Source organism: Protomyctophum parallelum (genome assembly GCF_964188405.1).
Source record: "Protomyctophum parallelum genome assembly, chromosome: 11".
Taxonomy (NCBI): domain Eukaryota; kingdom Metazoa; phylum Chordata; class Actinopteri; order Myctophiformes; family Myctophidae; genus Protomyctophum; species Protomyctophum parallelum.
In genome coordinates this window covers 31,501,105-31,526,484 of record NC_139707.1, presented here as the reverse complement: position 1 = coordinate 31,526,484, position 25,380 = coordinate 31,501,105, and the positions used below count along the sequence as shown (strand labels likewise).

Below are 25,380 nucleotides of genomic sequence, written 5' to 3'. Positions count from 1 at the left end.
TGGTCAAACATGGGTCTTATGTAAGAATAGGTCATCTGACAGACAACCAAAAGGTGGAAGCCTTGCTTCCTATGTTTCCAAGGCAGTGTAGTATTCTTCATCTTCAAAATCCTATTACACTCCACTCCACACATGTGCACTTGCAGTTTGGGCAACTCCAAAGCAAACTCCACATGTCCCAACATTATATTTACCTGCCATAGTGTCAACCCCTTACCCCTGTGTCGGATCTGTGGTTAGACTGGCATATTCACAGATACCGATATGACCCGATATGACAAATAATGGCCCATCCGATACTTTTCCCGATACCGATACAGTATCGGGACATCTCTAAGCAAAAGTAGCACCAGGCGGTTTTATCTTTGATGCTGAAGCTGGGTCCCAGGTTACATTTGATGAGTCATCCGACATGTCCGAGCACACCCATCTGTTCTTTGCCTCTCTTCTTTCCACTGAGGTGTAAGCAGGTGGGTGGTCTCAGTTTACCACCCACAAGTCTATCTGTAGTCTCTGTTGGTCAAGATGAGTTGCAATATCTCCCCCTGCTGGCCTAATTGGCCACTATTCCCTTGTGTAGTGCTGTGCAGTTTGGTTTTAGAGTGATGGTGGCGATGCAAGTAATTAATTCAAAAGGACCATTCTGCCCAATGTGTGTGTGTGTGTGTGTGTGTGTGTGTGTGTGTGTGTGTGTGTGTGTGTGTGTGTGTGTGTGTTTGTGTACGTGTACGTGTACGTGTGTGTGTGTGTGTGTGTGTGTACGTGCATGTGTGATAATCAAACTTGCATGTGTGTGTGTCCGTGTCTTCTTGACAGAGAAAACCACCTAACTCCATTTGAGCTGTATTCGGGTAAAGTGGTGATAATATAATGACACATGCAAGTATCTGATAATATATAAAGTCACAATACCAACTTTGATGAGGCAGTATTGCTTTGTTTAAAAAATATAAGGTTTTCTTAAAATTTTTAATTTGTTTTTTCATTTCCTGAAAAATGAAGATTTTGGAGTTAAGAGATTTCCTCCCGACAGCAGATTATATATATATATATATATATATATCCCCAAAAAGGGGTGGTACAAAAATCTGGCTATAATCATCAACATAGCATACAATAAACATAATAATACATGTCATCAACAAATACAAAACACTATACGTACAAAGGAGAAAAGGGAAAAACGGCAGCAGTGAATGACACCTCCTTTCTATGGGAATTTACATTTCTTGTGTGCGTGGGGAGGAGGCGATATGGGGGGCATAGTTATGCGCAGAGACCCACTGTGGCGTTCACACCCACAATGTGCCACAGGAGGTGCGGAAATGGCATGGTTGGCAACATACATGTAACATGTGTGCCTCGTAGGTGGCTGTGGACACACGTGCGTTTGTCTGCGCGCCAATTATTACAGGCTCCTCCGGCGGGCACCGAGGCAGAGCTGTGCCAATGCTCCTGCCAGCAGTGGTCTGAAAAGTATGCATAAGTATAGGCCTATTGAGTAAAAGTATCAACACTGCAATATAGAAATAATCTGTTAGAATTAGAAATTTATTTCAGTAAAAAGTTCAAAAGTATTGGCATCATCATGTACTCAAACATGCACCAATGCAGAACGTCAGGTTTTCAAATGTCTAAAATTTATTTTAATAGCAGATCTACAAGTTCACAAATGTTACGTCACAATGCGTCGCATTGCGACGTAACCAGTAGCTAGCTAAAGCAAAAAAATCTAGAGGAGTAAAAGTAGGCTACAAATATTTGGATCTGAGATGGAGTTGAAGTAAAAATATTGGAAATACTCAAGTAAAGTACAAATACTGTACCTCAAAATTGTACTTAAATAACTTTCCACTGCACTGCCTGCCAGCTCCACGGGGGACGGGGCTCACCCAGGGGTACATGGCACACCAATAAGCCACTGCAATGACTGCACTGTTGGTGGAATTGACTGAAGCAGAAGAAGCACACGTGCTGTTTTGTTATAGACATGCATTACAGTGGCGGCTAGGGGGGGCAATGCCCCCCCAGATTGGACTTTGTGCCCTTCCAGTCCAGATTGGCCAGTAGTACCCTACCAGTATTTGAATATGCTCTAATATGTTTAGAGATGCAAGGTAATATATGCAGAAGACATTATAATGCTCAACATAATTGTATTAATTCATTTGTTTGTCGGCCGTGCACTGCTGCTTAGGCGTGGGGCGATATGGGTACCTCACGATACGATATTGATATGCTATATTTGCGATATATCGATATATTGCAAGAGATTTCATCAACGATATATCACGATATCTGCAACTGAAAATACATTTAAAATATAATTATATTATTTGTCTCAACCGATTCTGATACCGGTCTTTTATTGGAAGGAGGCCGCTATAAGATATTTCTACTTTGCAAACTGTTCATAATGAATAATCACATTTTGTGTCAGTTAGAACCCAGTCCAATGTACTGGGCTCATGTATTGAAACCAAGTCCTCATGAGTCCTCAGTGCAGTTGCAGGTGCTGCACTGGTCATTTTAACTTTTTATTTTACAACAATATTGCTTATGGTAATAACATCAACACATCAATTTAACTTGAACAACCAATGTCAATTTGCTATGATTCCCTGCTTTCATATGACAATGAAAATAAATGGCAGCCCCTCAGTCAAATCTGGCAACAAATATATACCGGTATAGGCCAAATTCAACTGAGATATACTACAACAGTACTGTGGTCCTGCCTATTTATTGCACATTCAAATATCTGTATCTAGGCCTACAGTTAGGCTAATGACAAATAATAAAATTTAAATAAATTATATGGTATAGGCTATTTCCTATATTCCTGTAATATCAAAGCAGCTTATATGAACAGTGCAATACTGCAGTGATCTAACTCTTGTAACTTCAACGGGGTACATTCACAATGAGAGAGAGACACAGAGAGACGGTCGTCGTTGCATAAAAGGTAGATCTGGGGCTGCTAGCAGATCTGCCTTTTATGCATAAAAGGCTACTAGTAATAAGTAACTTTATCATGTTTTATGGACGATACGCGACCCGTTTTTTCCTTCCGGAATTATCCCGTTACAGATGCTCCGCGACCCGTTTTTCCTCCCAGATTTTATCGATATTTGCCGGTGGCGTATCAATTATTTATCGCGGGAGGAAGTATCGATATATATCGCAATCTTGATATTTCAGCACAGCCCAGGGCTGCTGCATAATTGTAGCCTAGGACTACTTAGCCTTTTTCCAACTTTATTGTATAGGTGAGTAGGCCTACTATTAACACACAAAATAAAGTAAATCTCACCCAATTAATCAAGGAACCCACTAGAGTGGACCACCGGTCCTCATCTCTTTTAGACTGGATATACTCATCACTTTAATGCTTAGTTTGAATGAGGTATAAAGTACATCAGCCTTGTGTTCCTAAAACAGAAAGATTGGGTATTGGGTAAGACTGACGTTATGTATCTAAATACGTAGGCTTGCCAATCAGCAATCAGAAGTACTCGTCAGTATGGTTGCCAGTGTTGGAAACTGTCGTGACAGAAATAAGGTAACCAACCTCCAAAAACCACCCCAGCAACTGTGAGCCCTCACAGTTGCTGGGGTGGTTTTTGGCCCAAAACAAGCCAAGTTTGGCTGGAAATAAGTGGCCTTGGCAACCCACTACTGCTCGCAGACTACCGGTGTCGGTCTGGTCGTGCAAGTTTCATAGTCATGCATAGACCAGCAACTATTGCATAGCAGCTGGTAAAAAAGGTTCCTACCACAAAGATTCTGTGACCGGCTGCCGTCCCTGTAGTAACTCTGAGGGCCCCCTGAAGACCCCTGACACACATACCCACAGACAGACAGACAGAGCCGGAGAGTGGTGGCGGCATTATCTGAGCTCTGCTCACGTAGCGTGTGTTCTCATTAGCACTAACAGCATTGAGCCCGGCCGCGTCATTAGAGGGAATTATTCTCAATCCAACCGCCTATCAGTTACACTACACCACAGAGAGCCCCCCGCAATCTGTCCTCATCCCGTGGCTGCGTTTACCTCCTGAATCACAAAGGACATGGCATGGGGAGGGAGGGGTGGGAGGAAGGGGGGGGGGGGGGGGGCTGAGAGAAGTCTCACATCAATATCGGTAGAGGGCGCTATTTCACAGGTTTGTGTATTTTTGAGGGGGCTGGGTGCTAGCCCCTCCTATGCACAGCTTTGTGTGTGTCTGTGTGTGTGTGCGCGTGCGTGTGTGCGCGTGTGCGCAGCTTTGTGTTTGTATGTATTGGCTGAGAACGGAATGAGATGTATATGATGACAGAGAGCGCCCTCACATTACACAAGTGTGATTTTTTTCAGTTGTATTATAATCCTCATAGCAGGATCTTAGATCACCTCAAGAACTGTGTTTGAAAAATAAACAAAATCCTCCCGGCGGTTTCATGATACTTTTCTGTGACTCTATAGCATGATCAAATCAAAGCATTACATTACATTTTATATAAAAAAGTAAAATATGGCAGTAAGAAGTCACATCTTCGCCATAGCTCTGTGTCCCTCCCTCTTTTGCCCATTTCTATTCCTCCTCTTCCTCTCCTACTGTGCGTCAGTCTCTTTGTGTTTGGCGTGGCGGTGCATGCTGTGGGCCACGCAGGTGGAGAATATGAATTACCTGGCGGGCGTTCTGCTCGGACGACTGCTGTCAGCCCTGGCGAGGTAGGATGCAGAGACAGCAGAGAGATGAGACTGACAGCACCAGCCTCCCCCTCATCCTTGCACACTTCTTCTGCCTTCTCCCCCCCCCCCCAAAACAAAAAGCTAACGTTGGCCCTCTTCCTGTGTGCATGTACAAAGAGGTCTTTGTCTCTGCGGCGCCGGCTATGAATAGAATTAAAAACGGCGGCATCACGGCCTCTGACTCAAAATCTGAGAAGTGTGTCCTGCTCCTGGGTGGAAGGCTGGGCCGGGATGTGGAAAACATGACAATTGTGGAGTCGCTGGCATCCAGTGAAGTCCTGTTTTTTCTAATGCCCCTTAACACGCCAGCTGGCCCCCAAGATCAATTGGAGGTGATCTTTATATTCCTTCTTTCTCTTACAATATGGTATGCATGGTTGATAAATTATCAACCATGCATACCATTATTGTAAGAGAAAGAATGTACACAAAGGATAGATCTACAGTTAACTACACAGTAAGTCTCTAGTTTTTGAGCGGTGCACACCACTCCAATGACTGGCTGCGGCCCGTGTGTGTCCTATGTCCCTGTGTATGTCTGTTTGGAGTAGGAACAGTCATGCAATACTGCTTGTGCTGTGACAATTACCTTCAAGTGGCGCTGTGTAGCTTCACTCTGTGCACTATAACTATTACAATAGCACAGTACAGTACAGCGAGTACAGTACAGTGCAGACTGCAGAGTACTACCTCTCCAATTGAGAGATAGTACTGACAATGCATTTTACAAGAGGCGTTATAAGTATTCTGTATGGCCTGTTAAGATCCAATACAACTGTTGACACACTCTTGTGTGCAAGAGGAAATTACAGACAAGGTTTGGTCAGGTGTGAAATATTTGAAAATGCCAAATAACTTTCTGTGTGTATTGTAATAGAGCTTGGTCGATTCAGCTAAGAACCATACACCGATTACAGATCTCACCTAGCCTTCGCCATGAAATGGAAATACTCTACCTCCTACTCTACACCGTCTTAAGTGTAAAATTGAAGAGGGAAATTATATTCACTGTATATGGTCATGACGTAAGATTACGATTACGATTGTATTAATGAAAAACCACCAACAAAGAAAGATTGGCACAAAATTCGCAGTGCCTGCCTGCTATGCTCCACAATAGATGCCTTCTATAAAATATGGCACGGACTCATATGTGTGTGTGTGTGTATATATATCATTTTATTTTTTTCATTTTCTCTGGGTAGTTGTTAACCCATCTAGACTATCAAGCACCAAACAATGTGTCCATATGTATATTGTTTTTGTATTTTATTTTATGGTTCGATGTAGGTATGTGATCTGTGCCCTTTGTTCCGCAACGTGTCTGAGCTGAACTTAACTCATAAAATGTAAAAATCAATAGGCCTACAAATGTCTTATAAACTTTTTAGTTCAGAAGTGGGTCCTCCGTGCAGGCGTGCACTGCAGGCTACCAGTGGCGCCGTCAAGCGCTCAATAGTGCGGGGCCACTTCTTTTCTTTTTACCCGCAATCCCCATGGGAATCTGCTGCTTTCACACATGCAGCAAGCATACTACAAAGAACTACGATTTGTTGTGTCTTAGCTTGTCTGACACTTTGATCAAGTTGAGAGCAGCATATCCGCAGTTTACAGGGATGTGTTTTACCCTCTTAGCTTGTCTATCACTTTGATCAAGTTGAGAGCAGCAAATCCGCAGTTGCGGGGATGTGTTTGATCAGGGCCCACGAACCCCCCCCCCCCACAGACAGAGTAGAGTCAGTCACAGACAGAGTAGAGTCAGTCACAGACAGAGTGCAGTTAGTCACAGACAGAGTAGTCAGTCACAGACAGTAGTCAGTCACAGACAGAGTAGAGTCAGTCACAGACAGAGTAGTCAGTCACAGACAGAGTAGTCAGTCACAGACAGAGTAGAGTCAGTCACAGACAGAGTAGTCATCCACAGACAGAGTAGTCACTCACAGACATAGTAGTCAGTCACAGACAGAGTATTCAGTCACAGACAGAGTAGTCAGTCACAGACAGAGTAGTCAGTCACAGACAGAGTAGAGTCAGTCACAGACAGAGTAGTCAGTCACAGACAGAGTAGTCAGTCACAGACAGAGTAGTCAGTCACAGACAGAGTAGAGTCAGTCACAGACAGAGTGCAGTTAGTCACAGACAGAGGACAGTCAGTCACAGACAGAGTAGTCAGTCACAGACAGAGTAGAGTCAGTCACAGACAGAGTGCAGTTAGTCACAGACAGAGGACAGTCAGTCACAGACAGAGTAGTCAGCCACAGACAGAGTAGTCAGTCACAGACAGAGCACTGCACAGCAAATCAAGGTAGCCTACTATCCTCTCAGACTGGACCAGTCCACTTTCAATAGTTTGAGGAGTTATGAGAGTTATACGTCCCTCTTTGGACTAATCCACATTTTTACTCTGAGAGATCTGATTGGCTAAGGTTGGGTTAAGGTTACAAACAAATCTAAGTTTGCATTGTTGGGATAGACTGACGGATTTGAAGATTGAAGTGTCGATGATCGTGATCGACCGGATGGTTACCATTCATTTAGAATAGATGGTTGAATCAATATAGATTCCATAAAATTGATTAAAGATTAAATAAACTAGGCTACAATGTGCATGTTGGCCTGGGCCGTGGCTCAGTGGTCCAGGCACCTAGGCTGGCAGCCCAGTCTGGCAGTGTGCCATGGGTTCGACTCCCGATCCCGACGGCCCTTACCGCATGTCACCCGCCCCATCTCTATCCACATTTCCTGTCAGCCTACTGTCTGTCCCTCTATAAAAAATAAAAGGTGAAAGCCACAAAAAAAACTATTAAAAATAAATGTGCATGTAGATTCCAATTTAGACAATGGTTGAAATGAAAATCTAACTTTTATTCAACATTTAACACAATTAGCGCTTTGCCGCTTTCTGTATAATTCCAATGTTTGGTTACAACATGGATTCAATATTTCTGCCTATTTCATCACCAATTCACTCATATTTTGCTATCTGGACTGTGTGACCGGTGGCGCCACCTGACCTGCAACTGTCTGGATCTCGAGGGTCTCTTTGAGCTGGTGGAGAGGAGGAGCCAACATTGTGAATGTTGTGTTTCCAAACCGCGACCAACAAATCCTATTCGTTATACCTTTAAGGGCCGTAAGCTTCCCCGCTCCTGATGCCACAGGGCCGTACTCCATATTTATGAAATTGGCTTGGTGTGAAATTGGTTTTGCCTAATGGATGCTTGCATGGATGCACTGGCTGATACCTCTGCTTCAGCTTCTAGGAGCACTGGAGTCACACAGAGGAAGGAACTGGGGACTGAGAAAAGAAATACAAGTTCAGTCAGACAACTCACGAATAGATTTAACCAATATTTATTATAGAATGAGAATACAAGTGTGCATATAATATTTTATCTTGGCGTTCGGCTCTGCTACATTTTTCTCCCTGCTCGGCACTATCAAACACCATCATTAAACATTAAGAGCAGGTATAGATATACAATAAAACCCCCCATGGGGAACATACATAACAGAGCCCACCGGTGGTACTGGGGTGGTGGTGGAAGCAAACATCACATAACAGCAACCAAGGAAGCTCTGAGAAGGAAGTGAAGTGGTCATGTGACTGGGCTGCGCCATGACACTTTCATGGACACTTTCATGGGAGCCAAACTACCCGGAAGTTTGGCAGAATGCATTGGAGTCAATGAGAGCTCAGTGACCAGCTCATGAACAAACATTATTTATGAACAATTGAGACCTTTTGTAAAGTAATCACTTCTGGAAAATAACAGAAGACATGTAACACATTATTGTCTGCTGTGTTGTTATTCGATGTGTACACTGTGTAATTTTTATAGAGGTATGGTATCTCTATAAAAAATAGAGATACCATAAAGTACAAAGTACATTTCTGAACGCACCAAGTATCTTGAGACTTCCCACCATTTCCTGTCTGGCAGCCAAATATAGCGATACTTCGGAGCCAGAAACGATACCTGCTGCCGTTTAGATCCTCAGATAAAATTATATACTGTGCACTCTGTGCACATCAAAAAGTAAGTGATTAGAAAACAACCTGTGATATGTCTTCTGTTATTTTCCAGAAGTGATTACTTTTCAAAAGGTCACAATTGTTCATGAATAATGTTTGTTATGAGCTGCTCCATTCACTGCCATGTATTCATTGCACTTCCTGTGTGAGTTTGGCTCCCATGAAAGTGTCCATGAAGTGTCATGGCGCAGCCCAGTCACGTGACCACTTCACTTCCTTCTCAGAGCTTCCTTGACAGCAACCAAGGACTGTCTAAAGAGGACAAGAAGCGAATACCGTACGGGCGACGCCATGTTGCTCACATGGTGCTCCATGAAAGGAAAGAAACATGCGCAGTTGCAGACCAAGGAAGCTGAACGCGGAAGTGTTGGCTGCATAAAGCCCATTGCGCATGTTTCTTTCCTTCCATGGAGCACCATGTGAGCAACATGGCGGCGCCCTTACGGTCTTCGCTTCCCTTCCTCTTTATACAGTCCTTGACAGCAACCAGGAACCATAAACAGAAGGAAGGCAGGAAGAGCATGCAGTCTAGTGAGCTTAAGTAGCCCGCCCAATTGGTCAGCTGATTGCCACATCAGCGAATAATGTGGGTCTTGCACACACTGAATACACCCACTTAGTAATGCAGCATATTAACCCCTTGAGTATATGAATGTGCCCTTGAGCACGGCATGAAACCCCTCGAGGATATCTGACTGAACTAACTCTGCAACTGCAAGCTACGTATCATTAGAGCAAGAAAACAAAAGAACTGGAGGAAAGCTAAAAATGGACATAGCAAAAGAGAGAATTGAGTTCCTCTTCTTCTAAACTGAGTTAGTCCTGCCCCGTTTGGAGACATATGCAGGCAGAAATGTATCTTCTCCATATTTCAACCAAAACGCCCAACTTGATCATACTACAGCATCACACAAAAGTATAGCAGTAGCAGCAGAAACTAAAAAGTGATGTGGATCTCGGTATCCACACAGAAACAGCATGGCTACAATGTGGGACCTGGACTGAGTCAAAATATACTTTTACTTTTAACAGAGTATATCTTATCTACATGGTGGTATTGCTAGTTAAAGTTAAATAAATCAATGCCACATATAGGCCTTTTCCTTGGCTTTGCATGTTCCTGACTGTACATACATGACACATGGACCAGTGAATCAGGAGTATTGATCAGGAGTTGAGATCCACACACCTCCGCCTCCAAACTCCTCTCTTTGCTGCAGTCGGAGGGCCAATAACGGGGCAATAACAGGCCTAACTAGGCTGGGAGGGGGAGCACACTGTGCAGAACACTGTGAGAGGGAAAGCCATCTCATATGCAGTGAAAAAGAAAGTGCCTGATTTCGTCTGATGGACCGGTGTTCCTCTACGAAGCCATGCTACATTAAGCAATAATTGGAAGGGCCTCACTAATATTAAGACGGAGTCTATTCTATTATATATATATATATATATATATATATATATATATATATATATACACACACACACACACACACACACACACACACACACACCAGGGATAAGGCTTGTGTTGAAATATGACCTCAAATGAGGCAAATAGAAAAGACAATAATCAGAAACAGAGCCTTAATTATAATGTTTCTTTAATTGAGTGGAAGTCATTAGAAGCCAGACTTACTGGCATACACTAATGCCATGGCCTGGAGATTGCAGACATTTTTGGGGGTTGAGGCAAAGGCACTTTACAGACCTTACAGTTCTCGTCTGCAATACACAGGGGTTGCTAGAAAGAGACAGAAATGGTGGTCTCATTCAGATGTTTCAGCTAACACTAACTAGTAACTACCAATTAGTTTAAAACCTTTGTTTCCTTCTAATATGAAATGAATGTAGCATATTGGAAGTGTGTGGAGCGGACCCAGCGCTCTTTTCGCTCTCCCTGGTACGTAACGTTCAGCCGTTCTTCAGTCTAAAAAACAAAAGTGAATGGTAAATTATCAGTGAATTACAATTTCTATCTAGGGTCTACTACATCAGATAATTGATAATAGCCGAGTGCTGATTGTAAGGCTGCACAATATATTGATATAGTATCGAGGTATGAAGATGCGCAACATCAGTATCGCAAAAAGGCAACGGTATCGCTATGGTATATGATATATTGTCAATATAGCGTATAGATATATCGTTGAGTGATATTGACTTATTATGCAGTTTTTCAATAGTTTAGTTTTCAATGTTGCAACACTTAAAATGTAGAATATAACATTTTAACAGTAATATCGTTTCAGTCAGATAACTCACGGATAGATTTAACCAATATGTATTATAGAATGAGAATGCAAGTGTGCATATAATATTTTATCTTGGTGTTCGGCTCTGCAATTTCTTTCTCCCTGCTCGAGTGCTCGGCACAATTTAACACCATCATTAAACATTAAGAACAGGAAGATAGATATACAATAACAACCCCCCATGGGGAACAGAAATAGCAGAGCCCACTGGTGGTGCTGGGATGGCGGTGGGAGCAAACATCACATAACAACATACACAGATCTCCATGTGGGACACCGGCTGACAGTTAAAACGGGTGCTATGACAACGTATATCATTAGGTTCCCAAGTTGAATCTTTCCCAAGTAGGCCGGTGGCCGACTGCGGCGGGCACGTACAGGTCTAGTCACATAACAACCAGGAACCATATGCAGAAGGAAGGCAGGAAGAAAGCATGCAGTCTAGGTGAGCTTAAATACCCCACCCAATTGGTCAGCTGGCTGCCACATCAGCGTCTGACATGTGGGTCTTGCAAACACTGTATACACCAATTATTACTCATTCTGCAAATTAACTCCTCGAGTATATGTTTGCGCCCTTGAGTATAGCATGAAGCCGCTCGAGTATATCTGACTGAACTAACTCCGCAAGCTACGTATCATATCGTATGGAAATCGCAATATTTGGCATAAATACTGAGATATGAAATATTTTCCATATTGTGCAGCCCGGTTGTGAGCTTGTAGAAATATATATTATTGTTTTAAATTTGAATTTCTGGAGGGCTGTGGCCAAATACACATTCACTTGGGGGTACTTGAAAAGGATTGAGGCAACTGACTTGCCATTTCAGCTGGTCAGTTGGCTATAAATTATAAGTCAGTATACCCATGCAGACTCCCACTACAATTTGGAGGATCGTGCTGACATGTAGTGTCCAATTAATGAGTTTTCGAAGTGCCACAAGGTAGAGGGTAATGCTGGAGATGTTGAGATGTATTCCCAGGGCTGCCCCCCTGCTGCCAATGTCTTTGATGTCTGCACGCATAAACAGTTGATGGTCACACAGTCCATTGTTCGGCCTTTGGAGGGTGGGTGGGTGTGTAAAAGAGGAATAATCTGTGGGCCTAAGTGTCTCTGCACACCAGGGGTCTTCCATGTTTTTCCAGGCCAAGGACCCCTTAGCTGAGAGATGAAGCATGGTCCCATGGTCACCACTACATATTGTATAATATAATATTATAACATTGTTTTGCAGATGCAACTTTTGCATAGATTTCATATGTTCGCATGTTTGGGAGCGACGGGTGATTTCCGCATGTCGGATCTTTGGTGTGTCTCTCTCTCCCTCTCCTGGTTTCTCCTGAGACCAGTAGAAATTAGAAAATAGTCTTCAGGTTTGGTTTCTACAGGCCAAATCCTGTTTTGTCTCAGATGAGACGCTGAGATCCCAGGGAGGCAGCCATCTAAAAGGAATGTCTCTGGTGGTTGAAGAATGCAGCATAGGCCAAGGAGCAGAAATAAACCAGGTCTATGAGAGAGCTGTGGAGAGCTTCCACAGTGTAGACTTCTCCTCTCCGAGCAGGATGCTTCCGAGTTCTCTCCTGTTCATTTACATCTAGACCAAATGGTATTGCTTCACAAGTTCACTGGACACCAAAAGCCCCTTTGCTTTCAGGCTGCTAAAAACCTATCTTTATTTTGTCGGCTTTAAAATAATAAGTAACTAAATGATTTGATTTTTTTTAACACTTTTCTGTGTGTAAAAGGTGGGGAGGCGTGTTACTGAATAAACTCAAGGCAATCCAAATCAGGCCTCGATCCATTTTCAAAAGGCTACAACATGCTGTTCTATCTCTCTGTTCATGATACAATGACTTGATCTCTAACAAATATGTCACGAGTCGTGAAATCAGGTAAGATAGCGATATATTACCGTTGACCATCAAACCCTTAATTAGTGCATCGTCTCTGTCGGGTGGAAACCTCTTATGTCCAAAACTGTTGCTTTTCAAAATGTGTCACTTTGCGCCAGCTTTTACGAGCTTATGGATCTGCAACTTTTGATGCTTTGGTGTGACACTGCAGAATGATCAAGTAGGGCGTTAATTTACGAAAAACTAAAAGTCCAAACATGGAGATAAGAGGTTTCTGCCTGACAGCGATGGCATACACTACAGTATATGAGGATAACCATTGTGCAGAGCAGCATTGTCATCACTTTGTTCACATCCAGATCTGCAGAGGGGAAAATCAGCCATGCCGACTTTCACGCAGCAATTAAGACAGATTCACAAATTAGGCCTATTAGTCAACACTTCCACCATAAAAGTGCAGAGCGAATTAAAAAGACGTCAGTCCAAATCGGTGGCTAAGGGATGAGGCTTCACAATGCTCAGTATGCATATCTGTGTGCAAATCCCAGACAGCTGCTAAATGCCAACAGATATTGCAGCATTTGTGTTTATCGTCATTCTGCGTTCACTCTGGCAGCGACAAAAAGCTACCAAAACGGCCAAGCGTGCATGGGAAGCTACATTGCACAAGCTATTCTCTGGTGTTGTTCAATCATGACTGTGTGCTACACAGTGACAGATTTGTTATGCTCTGAATGTTCCTGAGCCGCGCGCACGGGCGCATGTTAGGGGGAACACTAACATGCGTTAATTGCGTTAAATATTTTAACGCAATTAATTAACTAAATTAATTAACGCCGTTAACGCGGTATTTTTGACAGCCTTAATATATATATATATATATATATATATATTGTTTTTTAAATAGTATTTAGGAGAATTAGGCGCCATTTGGAACGCAAATAAAATGTAGTTAAAATACCATTCCTCATCCTAACATAATACTGTATGACCATGTCGTTTTGATATCTTATTTGTTCCATGTTTGAATATTCTTTCCTAACAGCTAGGTCAGGTTTATACAGAAGATTCATCAGCCCAGCAGCCAACGCCATGCTGGCTTGTACTGGACAATGTTGTCCTTTTTTTATTTTGCCATTTGGTTCCATGTGAACACTCTCAGAGTCAAGGGGATCCCTCTGAGTGTTCACATGGAACCATGGCTGCTGGGCTGATGAATCTTCTGTATAAACCTGACCTAGCTGTTAGGAAAGAATATTCAAACATGGAACAAATAAGATATCAAAACGACATGGTCATATTATGTTAGGATGAGTAATGGTATTTTAACTACATTTTATTTGCGTTACAAATGGGGCCTACTTCTTTTTTTTACATACTTACGTGAACCCTAGTGTCCCTATTCTGGGGGGGGGGGTATTCATTGAACATAGCACTGTGTTAAGTGCAGTGGTGGAAAGTAACTAAGTAGGCCTATGTTTACTTACTCATACTGTATAGGCCTACTTAAGTAAAAATGTTTAGGTATTTGTACTACTACTTTATATATTGCAGTATTTTATTTGATACTTTTACTTAAGTAAAACATTTGTGTACTTTTTCCACCACTGGTTAAGTGGTGGAAATGTCAGAAAATGAACAGAAAATCTGAGAGAAAGCGGTTAATTTCCTAGAACTGGCCAAGGTAATTATGAAGAAGGTAACGTTCACCTACATCATTTTCGCTATCCAGCCATTCCAGCAGATCGGCAGATCCGTCGCACTGGAAGGCAAACTGCAGCAGAGAGTTGAGTGGAATACATTGGAGTCAATGACAGCCTTCTCAACAGACACTATTTCTGAACTATTTTTCTATTTCTTGGAACGGGCCTGTTCTTAGACTTCTGGCCAACTGTGCTCACCACAGTAGGGTTGAACCGTCCGTCTCCTATTTTCTCCCTGTCTGCTACGCTACTGTATAAGCGCAGGAGAGTGCATCAGTTAATTGACCATAGAACACCTAATCAATAGCTTGTGTAACAACACACTCCAGACAAGGACTTCTGTACAGGAAGCCCTTCACTGCACGCGTGCACACACACACACACACACACACACACACACACACACACACACACACAAGTGGTGGCACTACAACATATGCCTCTTCACGTTTTGGCCTCTTGAACCGTAGGTCGTACAATCCACCAATTATTTCCCCCTGGATTCCTTGGATCATGACATGACTACAGGTCTATACAGGTACCCGCCTACCCGGCCCATACAGGTCGTGTCCATTTCTGCCAGCTAGAAATTCTGCTATTTTATAAAGAAAACTAATGTTCTTATGCTCTGCTGAAAAACATGCATGTGCGAGAAGACCAAGGCTGGCCACATATTCACTACTTGCCACATGAAAAATATGGCTCAAGTGGTTAATATTCAAGTTATTACTGCTTAAAGATGCTGTAACGACAGCTGGGCATGTTCATCTTAGCAGACATATTGAAAAAACTAAACAAAAAACAAGACAGTTTTTATATCTGAAGAAATTGCTAAAAGAAAGTACCGGTAATTAGCGTTGGTAAGCAACAGTTCCCGAGCCATGTGGCCCATAGGTGCTGTTCCATTTTAGCATGAGGCAGTTTGATGTGCAAGTATACCAAGGAGTATGTCGCAGGGACTTGAATTGCTTCAAGTGTGCGGAAGAAAACAAACAAACAACTAAATATATATCCAATTCTGTTTAACTTAAAGCACATGAAGACTGAGGGCTGGATGAATAGATAACGATGAGCTCTCATGTGTGGAGACTGGAGAGAAGGGAGAGGTGCACCAGCTGCAGCCAATAACTCTTTGAGCCAGAATGACTACATGTGTGCTACAAAGGACAGCAGAGCTCATTTTAACATGAGCACAATCTGCTCCCAATGAGTCTCTCTTGACTCCCCGGCTGATTATAGAGAAGGCTGGACCCTCAAAACGACAGGACAGCTGTGGCATCACCGACAAGCAGCACATAACACAAATGATTATGACACAACAACTTGGACGACACACACACACACACACACCACTGCATCACCTAATAAGGCTACTTCAGCTACAACTTCACAAGCTGACTTAAATTACGCCGTTTAAATGGCAAACATCGCTTGTTAAGGAAGGCACAACTTGGAATGCTTTGTGAGAGAATCACGAGTAATGGCAAAGCTTTCCCTTTTGTAATGTCTTGGCATCCAGGCCCTGAGGGTGGGCTGGGAGAGATTGAAGGCTCCAAAGGGTGCGTTTTGCAATCAGCATAACAAAACTGCGTCGAGCTTCCATCACATCCATTGTTTAGCTTGAAGGGGCTGCAATTACACATGATGGAGAGGTGGCTTTAATATTCCGGTGGCGTCGTGCAGATTTCCCTGTACGGGCCAACCAAGGCTTTAGCTCAAGCTTCGTCTGGAATGTCAAAGATGAGGTGTGCCGTGTGCTAGCTGGGAAAGAGAGTGCACGCGTGCGCAGACACGCACGCATGCACATGCACCTGTCTAGCCTACTAAAACTGCAGTAAGCCATTGCAAAGCCCTATAACAGCACTAGGGATATACCTCTACCTGCAGTTTCTTTCGTTTATATGGACTGTTGAAGACACTAAACCCCCTTCTGCTGTGGCTTGTGTTCACACATATATTGGACAACTCACACACACCATTGATGTAGGGTACAGGCATATGTTGTGATGATGTAGCGTATAGACCGATTCACAGAGGGGTGCCCTGGGCGCGGCCATTACTGAGGTGTAATACATGGAGCAGGTGCTCTGTAGACCAGGTGTAGCTAATCAGTGCTGCTGCACTTAATGGTACACCTCAGTAATGGCCGCACCCAGGAAACCCTCTGTGAATCGGTTTATAGGCAGTATAGGATGATGTAGGGTACAGGCACATGTGAATGTCTGGCATTCACTTACTGTACATTGAGAGCGAGCGGCGAAGGGGTGGAACCTACGGCAGTCTGCCTTGTGCATGTCTCACAGTTTGAGCTTGTAGATCTGCTATTTTTGTAATGCACAACAAAGTGTCACCATATCCGCCACCATATTCATAGTGTCCGAGTAGCTCAGTTGAGAGAGCTCTTGCCTTTAGACCACAAGATCATGGGTTCGAGCCCGGGCACCGCCAACTCAACATACGAATGTTGCGCAGCTGGAGTGCGGGAAGTCGTGCAGTAAGTACTGGGAGCTGGGCGACAGCGCTATAGACTGCACTCAAAACTGTTTTTACTGGTCAAATAAAGGCACACATATGCATGCACAAACGCAGACAGACAGACACACACCTCCGATTCATATTTTACAAAAGATATTTTAGAATCAAGCCATCCAGGATCCCGGTTTTCCGAGGATCCGAGGTTTTATATGGTCATGGTTCACCAGGATCCTGGATGGCTTGATTCTAGGCTTAAAATAATTGAGAGATCGTATCATCTTCTTTGGAGGAGACAAAACACCTGATGACCTGTATGTGTTAGACTTCAGTCCTAGCTTCAAGACATTATGAAAACTAGCAGTTATTCAGTACAGCCTGGAGCAGTCAGAACTCCCACACAACCTCAGGTGGGAACTGACAACCATGACTACTAACTAGACTAGACCCACCCCACCTATAGAGCGTCGCAGTCCCTCCCCCTCGAGAGACCCGGAAGAGAAATCCCGTTCATTTTCCTCAGACTTTTCAGAAAGTATTTATTTAAAGACGTTTACGCCGCGGACAAAGCCAACTCTTGTCGTGACAAATCAAGACAATAAACACAATGTTTTGGGTCAAACAAAGAATTAGAAAGTAGAAAAAAACGGCAACACATTTTTTGTTGTTTTTCTTCTTTGTAATTATTTGTTTGGTCCAAAATATTGTGTTTGTCATGATTTGTCACGACTCGAGTTGGCTTCGTACGACGCTTAAAAACATCCTTTTTGAAATGTCTATGGGAAAAATGCATTGGGATTCATTTCCTGGGCCTGGCGTCGTCATGAAAGAGGGACGCTCTCCACACAGAAAGGCCCTTTCGCCAACCCCACCTAGGGTATGGGCACTGACGATGCGGAGGAGAGAACACATTCACAGTGGGCGGGAATCGAACCCGGGACCTTCAGCTGATGGAAGGTGTGGCTGCTGATGCAAACACAAAGCCTCTCTGACCTACTTACTTTTATATATACAAGAACAATAACCTACAGGAGGTGACTCGGTATTAATTAAAATAAAGGGCAACCATTTGGGTGCTTTGGAAAGGTTGCACAGACTGTTGACACACAGGCAAACCATTGTGTCATGACAAATACAACGCTCTGAAGAGACAGACTGTGATGTTATCCTTCCCCGAGATGCTCCATTTGCCGCTCCGCCCCCCAGCGATGGAGACGCGCACAAGAAGTGGCGGAAGCAGCAGCAGCGGGGGAAAAACAGAATCGCAAGTCTTTCATGAAAACGGATCATTTTGTTGATTTACCAGCCTCATCAAAAGCCCCTTCTTGTCCAAACTGAGATCCTACAGTACACTCTTATAGGGCCTCGGGGGATCTGAGCACTGCTTTGGTCCGAGACTGAACAGGCAGACTACAAGGGGGGAGCACTGTACCGGCATCCGCATCGCCAATTAACAGAGACATTTACCAGGCAAACTTCTATGTAATTAGGCTCTTGAAGACACACATGGCAGTTCATTATCAAAGGAACTCCTGTGCGCAACGTCTTTTATTCACTCGCAAATGAAAGATAATTCTAATCAGGTTCTGTGACATAACATGATGAGGGTCCTTGCGCTTGAATGTTGTTCGCTCTGATAATAGAATGTTCTAATCTCAAGTGGAGAAGGCCAAATCTTTGTTTCTTTGTTGTTGACCCCTGGTGTTCGTCACACCTGCCTACAGTCAGGTGTGTAAAAGATTAAACTGTAGTTTGAAGATTTACTATTGGCAGAGAACCTTTAGACGATTTTCACTTTCAACCTGAATCCATAGTCTCAGAAGTCTTCTAATATATATTATAAATATATTTTCTTTACCACTTGAACCCATCATCCATATTCTGGGGGGAACAATTAGGCAAAACTAGCAGATCATTGCGACACTTTGTGAGCTTGTAGGTCGTCTATTTTTGGCAAAAACATTTGTTGTAAACGGAAAAAAGCAGGTCACGTGCACGCATCCGCCTGGGTGACGGCAGATGTCAGACTGCTGGGCGTGCTAACCAGGGTTAGATGAGGTCAGTGTCGTGATCTTCATATATGGAGACAGCCATATATGGTGGCGTGACATGTCACGAGGCGTGATGTCACGAGGTGTGATGTGTCACAAGGCGTGATGGACTGACAGCCATATATGGTGGCGTGACTGACTGACGGAGCGACATGTTTTACAGGTTTTCATAGTAATCTGCAACCTACAGTTGCAATTAACATCGCTGTCGAATGGAAAACTCATTTACTTTTCAGGATTCAAATAAAAAAGGCATCAAATGTAGCATGTACAATCTACATGTGGATCCGCTGCTTTCGATGCTTTTATGTGTTATGATCAAGTAGGGCCTTAATTTATGGGGGAAATAAGTTGCCAAAAGTTAGAAAATGGAGATAGGAGGTTTCTGCTCGACAGACTAAATCAGTCTTAAATGGTTAAACTAAAGGAAGGGGGTGGGGGCCATGGGAGATGAGCTCTCATTTGAAAGATGAGCAGGGTCTCAGCAGTGCGTTCGGAACAACTCCAGATTGCATTAAACATTCAACGCTGCCCCGATTATGTAACTGGTTCCTTTGAACTCATTAAGCATGAATCTGGGCCAAGTAAATATTTCACCATAGGCTACTGTTGGTATATTAAGCTTGATCTCTCCCCACCCCATCCATCCCTTGCCTTGGGAAGGTGCTGGGTCCAAATTGCACAATGGGAGCCATTATTCAATTTGACTTCAGTTCGTGCAGTCTTTGTTTTCTTTTTCGCGTTTTTTCTTTTTTCGTTCTAGGGCTGTAACTATCTAATATTAACTTAGCGATTATCATATATCCATTACTTTTCCGACAAATCGATAGTTGAGAATTATGTTTTTAAAATGTTCAACAAGCTTGTGGATCTGCTACTTTTGCTGCAGTATGAGCGAAATTATGTAAAATATGGAGATAAGAGGTTTCTGCCTGACAGCAACAATATAATATGTCTCACTCTGGCTCTCGTGGTGGCAGGCAGCGGTGGTGGCATTGGCTTCAGGCACCAGAACCTCTAGTAAAGTAAAAGTACCTTAAAACTGTACTTGTTTAAGCACAGTACTTGAGTAAATGTAGCCTACGCACTTGTCACCACTGACACTAGAGAGGCGAGGCAGTGTGCTCTGGCAGCAGCACACACACAGGAATAAAGTGTGCTCTCTGTTCGCATACGGGGTTGAAAACCATAAGGAGACGAGAGCCTCTCATCCATTAATACCCTCGTTAAAATACAGATGATACTCAACCATTCACACCCGCTCCCTCTGCTGCTGGTACGCTGGCAAACATGGACACACACACACACACGCGCAGCAAACACATGTCTGTAGCCTAGTGCATGCATGTGTGTGCGCGCACACACACACACACACACACACACACACACACACACACACACACACACACACACACACACACACACACACACACACACACACACACACACACACACACACACACACACACACACACACACACACACACACACACACACACACACACACACACACACACACACACACAGGATACAGATCACGGATACAGGAAGCATTTAACTTTTTGTGGGGGTTTACGCCCTAGTTCAACATAATTCAGCATCACATAAAAGCATCAAAAGTAGCAGATCTGCAACTTTTGCTATTTTTTTATTTGAATCCTGAATTGCAGACGTAGGACCAAATTATGGGCCCTGGGACAAGCAATCTCACTTTTTTTTGTGTGTGAATAATCCAAGCTCTCTGTCCCACTTTTCCACCCAGTCCGACACCACTGCTGAAATGTAACAGTTTTGGTTAATTTCGACCTGACATGAGACGATATTCCATGCACACACTGGCACATCATGACACTTCTGGTGGACTTAAGAAGTGAGTGAAACCTAACCAGGTGGTTGGACTGCAACAGCAACAGCAGTGTGGTGTACAAACACCTCTTTGTACAAATGACAAATAGGACGATCTTTTGACGGCTTGTTAAACAAATTAAGCTGAACATCATCAGAAAGACCATTAACTAATGGGGAGGCAGTGTAGAATGGATATTTACCAAAGGCTAAATAAGCAGTGTTGCGCAGATAGAGTAAGGACCGTGCTGCAGAGAATAACGGGTTAACAGTGTAGCTGTTGGCCCGAAAGCTTGTGTCTTTAATACTGTTTTATAACCTGTCTTTGTACAGTAACTGTACAGTAATGTGTTTGGAAAGGTGCTATAGCTATATGAATAAAATTAATTCATTCATTGTCCATTGTTTCAAATGTTTTTTTTTAGTTTTTTTTTGGTAATGGGTAATGCTGAGCAAAAGTATCAGGAATACTAGATCGACAAATTTACAGATACACGTGACATTCCAAAGTCTTCCAAAGGGTGGAAAGTGTACTTAAAGGAGAATTCCATACTAAAAGGCTTTCTTACCTTTCTTTGTAGTTGTTACTTCCCCAACAAAGAGGTCCAGGTGTTATTTTGTGCAAAAGCTCCTTATTGGCTATTTCCCCTACCATAAGCCCTAAATGAATTGCATTGAATGGGAATTGAATGGGGCTATGGGGTGTTGTGCTAATTCGCTTATTTCCATCACTCAAATTTTTAATTTCTTTGTATATATCCTCTCTTCATAATGTAAATAATATCCCAAGCGGCACACTTTACTACTTCTTTCGATGGAAATAAGCGAACTAGCATAACACCCCATAGCCCCATTCAATTCCCATTCAATGCAATGCAATTCATTGAGGGCTTATGGTAGGGAAAATAGCCAATAGGAGTTTTTGCACAAAAAAACACCTGGACCTCTTTGGTGGGGACGTAACAACTACAAAGAAAGGTAAGAAAGATAAGAAAGCATTCTAGCATGGAATTCTCTTTTAAGTACAATTGTGTACTAATAATGAAAATAATAATTTAAAAAAGGTCAGAGGAGGGCGTGGCAATATTCTGACATTTTACTCAGAAATCCCTGTTTAAGGTAGGACATTTCCGACTTTATAAACGTACAGATTTGCAACTTTAATCACTCATTCTTGAGATGGACAAAAGTGGAAAAAACATGTCCCACACATAAGAGCCTTATTTATGTTAAAAAATAAATAAATTCAAAATAAAAGCACTTGTAAAGTTAAATGTAATACAGTTGTGTATTCTTATGACATTAATTTAATTATAATTTTTTTCATATTCCATCTGAATTAGTTAAAAGCAGGCTCTGTACCCAAAAAAGCCTGTATTAAGCCTGTCCCCAGCAAGTGGTCACAATTTCAAACTGCCAAAAAAGTGTCTAATACTGTCACAATCACATAAATATACATACTAAATGAAAGTAGATTGTCAACAACATAGCAAACAATATACACAGTTAATTTTAATTAATATTTTCCAATAAATATCTCATATCAAATGTGTGTCCCACATCTCCGTCAACTCCGTCAGGTTTTTTCAAAGTCTTAAATTAATCAGAATATATTGTTGACAGATTTAGCCTGAAGACTCCTTTTCCAAGTCATGTTTATATTTGTTGCAACAGTGGAGCACCTGGTCTGACAAGCATTCAATTGTTTGATATTTTAAACAAACAATGTTGATATCAATGTGGTCACAGCTTTTACATGTCAACTCCATCAGGACATTATTATGCTCTTTGTTAAGAATTCCAAAATAATGTTTAGTATTTTAGTTTAGGGTTAGGTTTAGCTAACAACTGAAGAAAAAACAAAATGGCTACATACCCTCTGTAGTACAATGTAGCCATTTTGTTTTTTCTTCAGTTGTTAGACCCTCTGTGGACAAAAGTTCATATCACGATATATATGGAAGATATATCGATACGATATAATTCATATCACGATATATATGGCAGATATCTCGATATCGATACAATATATCATGCAGCCCTAGTGTGTGTGTGTGTGTGCGTGTTCATGTGTGCAGGACAGAGGGACAAACGGAGTGATGGTTTATTTTCCGAGGGGCACAGGCAAAAACAGAGGGCTGGCTTTAGAAGTGGACGATATATCGATATGTCGACGATATATCTATATCGCGATACCGTTGCCTTTTTGCGATACTGATATTGTGCATGTTCATACCTCGATAACGATACGATATATTGTGCAGCCTTAGGTCACACACACCGAAAATATAGCCGATCTACAAGCTCACAAGCATGTCACAAACATGACACAAAATTTTGTGGATGTCCTTTCGCGAAAGCAAACGGAACAGAAATCTTTTCAACGTCTCCAAGTCTGCGCATTTAGAAAGATTGAGTTTTTTAATCAAATATTTTGTTTTACCTTACTCTTTGTCTTGTAACAGAGTGTTTCTGCAGCATTGATACTTTTACTTAAGTGCTTTTTCCACCATGTTTCAGAGAGCCTGCCATTGTGGCACTTCAGTGAAACAACAGTGGGTTGGAGGATTGTCCAAGCTTTGTCAAAGTGTGAAATAGTGCCAGGTTTGAATTGACCTCTTTTCTCGAAAGGCAAATCCGGCACGACAATGGAGGGGGAAAATAATACTTTACAGGGGAAATTCAGGATAAGTGAAGACTAAGAGAAATTTGAAGAGAACCATGTCAGTAGGCTACAGCAGATATAAGAGACTATTGTCTATTTTTACTATTTTTTAAAAGAAAAGAAAGAAACGTAGTGGATATGTCTGTCTGCATGGATTTTATAAATACTTGTTAATAGCATTAACAAGAGCTTTTGACAAAAAATATTCAATTTCCTGAAAAGTAATAGTATTGGCATACAGTGACTGTGACGAATGCTGGCATTGTGTTCAGTCTAGTAGGGCGTTCAGTGTGGGTGTGTTAATGTGTGTACGTGCGCACTGCGCAGCCAGGAGATGCTATAACCTGTAGTCTGGCAGGTCAGGGTGGCTCCTCTGAGTAGTGCGAGTGTGTCTCATCCATACTCATAATGTATGCATAAGCAGCTCCCTAATTACATTTTAATGTGTAGTCACGAACCAGCATCCCACCGTAGCACTCCTACACACACACACCTGTTCTCTCTGAAAAATAGCAGAAAAATAATGTAGATATTTGCAATGTAGCAAAGACACCATGTCAAACAGCATGCACGCACGGGCTACTCTCTCTCTGAAAAATTACAGAAAAAAATGTGGGGATTTTTGCAATGTAGTACAGACATAAAAATCTCTCGCACGCGCACACACACACACACACACACACACACACACACACACACACACACACACACACACACACACACACACACACACACACACACACACACACACACACACACACACACACACACACACACACACACACACACACACACACACACACACACACACACACAATGTTTGCTTAGAGTCTAAATGGTAAATGGTGCATTTATATAGCGCCTTTATCCAAGGCGCTTTACAGAGATTGTGCATTACATTCACCCATTCACACACACATTCATACACCGATGGCAGCGGAAACCATGCAAGGCACCAACTAGCACATCGGGAGCAATTAGGGGTTCAGTGTCTTGCTCAAGGACACTTCGACAGTAACTCTGGGGGAGCCCGGGTTCGAACTGGCAACCTTACGGTTACCATCCAGGCACTCTACCCCTGAGCCACCGCCAAACAAACGTCCATAGACTTGGCTGCCATACTGTAAGACATAATTTAAAAAGCCAGACTGAGTCAATTGTGTTGACTTCAGCCAACCCCCAACCACCCCCTCTTCCACCTCCATAGATAATTCATTTGAGGCCCAGTGTGACAAACGCATGTCAATTAGCCAGGTTGATTTTCTCCCCTCATGAGAAGCAGCAGGCCCTGATGACAGCGGAGCACACTGAAACAGTGCATAATTTAACATTCCTGCGGGCAGCTGCTGTGGCATACAGCCTGCTTTATACACCCGTCGTACCACTGGGTCGCCGACGCTGTACGCGCATGCTGAAAATAGTCAGTAATCCGGAAGAGTGGGCACCTAATTTTAGTCGCTATAGTCCCTCCAACGTCTGGCTTTCAGAAATTACATCATATCATCTTGTTAACCTTGTTTTTCTGAGGTTAAAACACTTTGACTACTAAACCTGAGTTGCTCGAGTTAATTCATTGTAGAACACTTTCTCTGCGATTCACGAGTTGCCCGAGTTATGTTTTCATTGTTTTAAGTCATACGGGCAATCCACCGGACAGAATGGGATATGAGACGCGTTTTGATGACATCGCAAAAAAGTCTGTCGCTCCGGCATGCAAAGGGTTATAGGAAATTGAGTACAATGGAGCGGGTGGAACGGTGCAGA

General features: G+C 42.7%; 1 protein-coding gene across 1 annotated transcript in view; it reads right to left on the bottom strand.

Moving 5' to 3' along the window:
• Positions 1-7,711: 7,711 nt before the first annotated feature.
• cps1 (carbamoyl-phosphate synthase 1, mitochondrial) overlaps positions 7,712-25,380 on the bottom strand; it is a gene marked incomplete at both ends in the record, with an annotated part of 108,352 nt that continues 90,683 nt past the window's right edge. Inside the window, 5 exons of the mRNA XM_083776007.1 lie at positions 7,712-7,780; positions 7,978-8,030; positions 9,958-10,028; positions 10,485-10,512; positions 11,892-12,041. Coding sequence (XP_083632133.1) covers positions 7,712-7,780; positions 7,978-8,030; positions 9,958-10,028; positions 10,485-10,512; positions 11,892-12,041 — 371 coding nt within the window. The remainder of the gene's footprint in view (positions 7,781-7,977; positions 8,031-9,957; positions 10,029-10,484; positions 10,513-11,891; positions 12,042-25,380) is intronic.